This window comes from Crocodylus porosus, unplaced genomic scaffold (genome assembly GCF_001723895.1).
Source record: "Crocodylus porosus isolate Cpor-Errol unplaced genomic scaffold, CroPor_comp1, whole genome shotgun sequence".
NCBI classification, from domain to species: Eukaryota; Metazoa; Chordata; order Crocodylia; family Crocodylidae; genus Crocodylus; species Crocodylus porosus.
In genome coordinates, this window is record NW_017728949.1 from 62,432,790 (window position 1) to 62,436,256 (window position 3,467).

Consider the following 3,467-nt stretch of genomic DNA (forward strand, 5'->3'; position numbering starts at 1 on the left):
CTGGTAAAGCTTCTAGTTCAGTTTAACTGGTAAAAAACATGCAGGGTTTTATGTGCGAGGACACATCTCACCCTCCTTTTTGAAACCCTAGATCTGCCCCTGGCTGCGAGACCACTGGGTACCCCGACTCCTGACCAGCACCCTACCTAGATCCCTGCTGGGTCTGGGCAAACTTTTAGTATTGGGCCCCCCTTTGCCAGAGATGATGATGATGATAATAATAATGACCATTTTCAGGCCCCTTTTCTGTCCAGGCCCTGGGTAGCCACCCGGTTTGCCCATGCCTGTGTCCGGCCCTGCTCCTGGCTCTTTGCATGGCAATAAGCAACGTGCACTATGTTTCTGTTGCTTCCCCCAGCCAAATGCACACCTTTAAAATTACCAGGAAAAAGACATCTGTGGGCACAAAAGCATCATCTTCAGATGTAGCCTAGTTATTTGAGAGGAAAATTTCTAGCCTATATAGGAACCGATATTTAACTCGGATTAAAACAACCGGTTATGAAAACCATTATAAATGTGTTACTTTTTAGAAGAAAAAGTGAAACAACGACAATAGTTGCTTTAAAACCAAACCAGTCTTCTACATCTGTGGTTCTCAGCTTTTTAAGATTCAAGGGTGTCTACTGTGACTTTCATGAGTTGAGCAACCTCCCATTTCAAAAGCAAACCTATGTATTAATTAATATAGTGCCTTGCAGAGGGGCCAGGCAGCGGGGATGAAGGAGCAGGCAGGGCCTGCTTCTATCTTCACACTCCCTGCAGCACTTCAGTGGTTCTCATGGCCCCGCAGGATGCCCGAGGTTAAGAATCGCTGCTCTACAAGGTGCCAGGCTGTTTGCATCACTAAGAACATGTGGCAAAAAGTTGTTCAAGCCAACGAATGCAGAAAACAGGCAAAGCCCATAAAGAAGACACAGACCAGATTCCTGCAGCTCTTTCACTACCACAAGCTGAAGTAATTAGTAATGTAGGAGAAGCTTAGCTTATGCACAAAGGGTGAAATCCTGGCTCCAGTAAATTCACATGTTGATGGTGGTTCATTCAAGGCAGCCTTTATGCTAACCCAGTGTTAAAGCATGTGGCATCCCAATCTTATAACCAGAGAGCTCTGCAGAACTAAAACTGTTGCGCTTTTTCATGCAAGGAGGCATTGTTTTCAGTTTGACTGTTCTGGTAATAAGTCTTGATCGATTTTGACCCCTTCTAATCTGAGCTAAGCAGCTATATTTTAAATGTACAGTTATGTCCATATTACAGATTTATAAAGCTTAGGGCATTAGGTATTGTTATAGGCTTTGATGCGCCAATATGCCAAACAGTACCATAAAATGCATTAAATTAACATTTTCTTTTGCAGATTATTAGCAGCTGTGCATAGTCAGCTATCTGGATGGATACTACTAAAGATTTTTACTGAGATGCATGAGTATTTTCCTTCTAACAGGTACATAAGCCACATGAAATATTTTCTGCTGAAAGTTAAATTTAAAACCTCATGAGATAAACTTCCAAGCAACATAATAATGTATATTTTCTTAAGGGCTTATACAGAAGTGAAAGAACATATTAAAGAAAGAAGCTCAACTATTTTCCTGTAACTCACTAGTTAGTTTAGTTAAAATTAGTTTGTCCTTGATGTTAACTAGCAGTGACTTAGTTACTTTTATTCCAAATTAGCATATCCACACAAAAGCCCACCCCAAAATGACTAAAAAGGCTTGAATTTGCCCTTTTCATCATCATCTTTATTACGAAAACATTAGTTTCTTACTCTCTTACATTGGCCCTGGAGCCTCAGATTTCCCTCAGTCTTACGGTCTGATTTTGTAATTCCAGCCTTAGATTGTTCTAGGATTTTTTGTCAAGAATTTGCCAGCTACAGATATGAAGATATTAAGCCAACAGTTTATTACCACTTAGCTGAAATTATTTCCTCTCACTGAGCAGCTGCTGTGGGAAACTACCCTGCATTCATCTGCTTATTCATCCTCTCTGTATCTTCCTTTTCAAACCATCACCATGTGAGATTATTCTTTTATCCACTTCAGACTGACACAAGGCCCATTTCTTCATTCTGGAAGTTGTCGAAACAAAAGTCTTCAAGACAGGCCCAGCTAAAAACCTTGGATTTATTTATTACTTGGAGCACCCTTGCTGGAATCACACACCGCTCAGACAGGAGACAGCAGAACAGATTCTCTTCTTTGCACTTGCACTATTGTTATCTGAGCATAACCCCATTTAATCCACCTTCCTAAACACTACTGTGAATGGTATTGAAATCAGACTCAGGAGCTCTGCTCCATGAATTGTGCATTATGGGGAATCCAAAGTCAAGTTTAGTCTCTGCCCTGCCCCAAAATCAAGCTTGTACCTCAAAAAAAAGAACCTCATTAAACTAGATCTGCTCCTGCAATCAGGTCCTTTTCCTCCAGTCCCACTCACAGATCTTTCCAACTTGATGAACAGGCAAGCAATTAATATAGTACAAATAATTAACTAGTTGCTAGTCACACAAAGCAGCTCTAATCCAGAGGTTGCTAGTACCTATTGATGCTAGCCAGTCATGCTTGTACTACAAGTCCAAGCAGATGTGTCACTGAAGATAATAGTAAGGAGGTACTGGCCCCACACAACATTACTTGGATCCCCTTTTCTTTCTGTTCTTGGCAACTTACTGCTTTCTGGAGTTTCTTCTGGTCCAGCAGTGCTAGTCTCAGGATTACTTGCTGGCTCCATATGAGCTGGCCCTTTTGCTGCCTGAAGAAGCTCATTGAATGGATTCCTATTGTAGCCCTTGCTGCTGCTTAGCTCAAGTCATGAGCTTCCCCCACCCAATTTATCACTTCTCTACTCCATGCAATCAGGTTTCTTTCCCAGGTCTGGATGCCCTCTTCCACAGCTGGTAACTCTTTGATGAGACATTGTAATCACCTCCATCTGTTTGCCACATCTTTTCTCTAATTGCCCAGAACTTCAGACTTCAGCAGGTGTCTCCTCAGGGGCAGGATGGTTTTGGTTTTAGGTCCCCTGCAGGCCCAGCTGGACTGCTTTGGCACCGTTACATTCCAGGAGCGATAAATAGGAGCGGACTTTAAAGACAGACTGTCTTGTGTAGCAGTTTCTTAACGGTTTTTATTTGTTAACTGGATGTCCTTCATTGATTTACAGATATGTACACTCTCTCCAGTGCTCACACCTACTGAACTAAGACTCAGTCTGGCCTTCCCATTTCATAACACTATTTGAAACAAATTAACAAACTGCATGTCCTTTGAGAGCATGTCTGATATCTGTTATTAGTTAACTCCATTTCTTCTTTGCAAGCTTCTGGGTACCTATGCCCTTTGTCAGGCTGAGGGAGTGTCTGCAGTTGGATGGAAGGAATAGTAAAGAGGCCAGAGGCTGGGCTGTGTGCAAGAGGCAGTCAGTGACCATGGAAATAGGAATTAATGGGTGCAAGA

General features: G+C 42.1%; 1 protein-coding gene across 2 annotated transcripts in view; it reads right to left on the reverse strand.

The window, feature by feature from the left end:
* LOC109323004 (poly [ADP-ribose] polymerase 14-like) overlaps positions 1-2,851 on the reverse strand; it is a 46,199-nt gene extending 43,348 nt beyond the window's left edge. For both annotated transcript variants that reach the window (XM_019554336.1, XM_019554337.1), the window contains exon 1: positions 2,682-2,851. In XM_019554336.1, the coding sequence (XP_019409881.1) occupies positions 2,682-2,742 (61 nt within the window). In that variant the 5' untranslated portion in view covers positions 2,743-2,851. The remainder of the gene's footprint in view (positions 1-2,681) is intronic.
* Between the last annotated feature and the right edge of the window lie 616 nt (positions 2,852-3,467).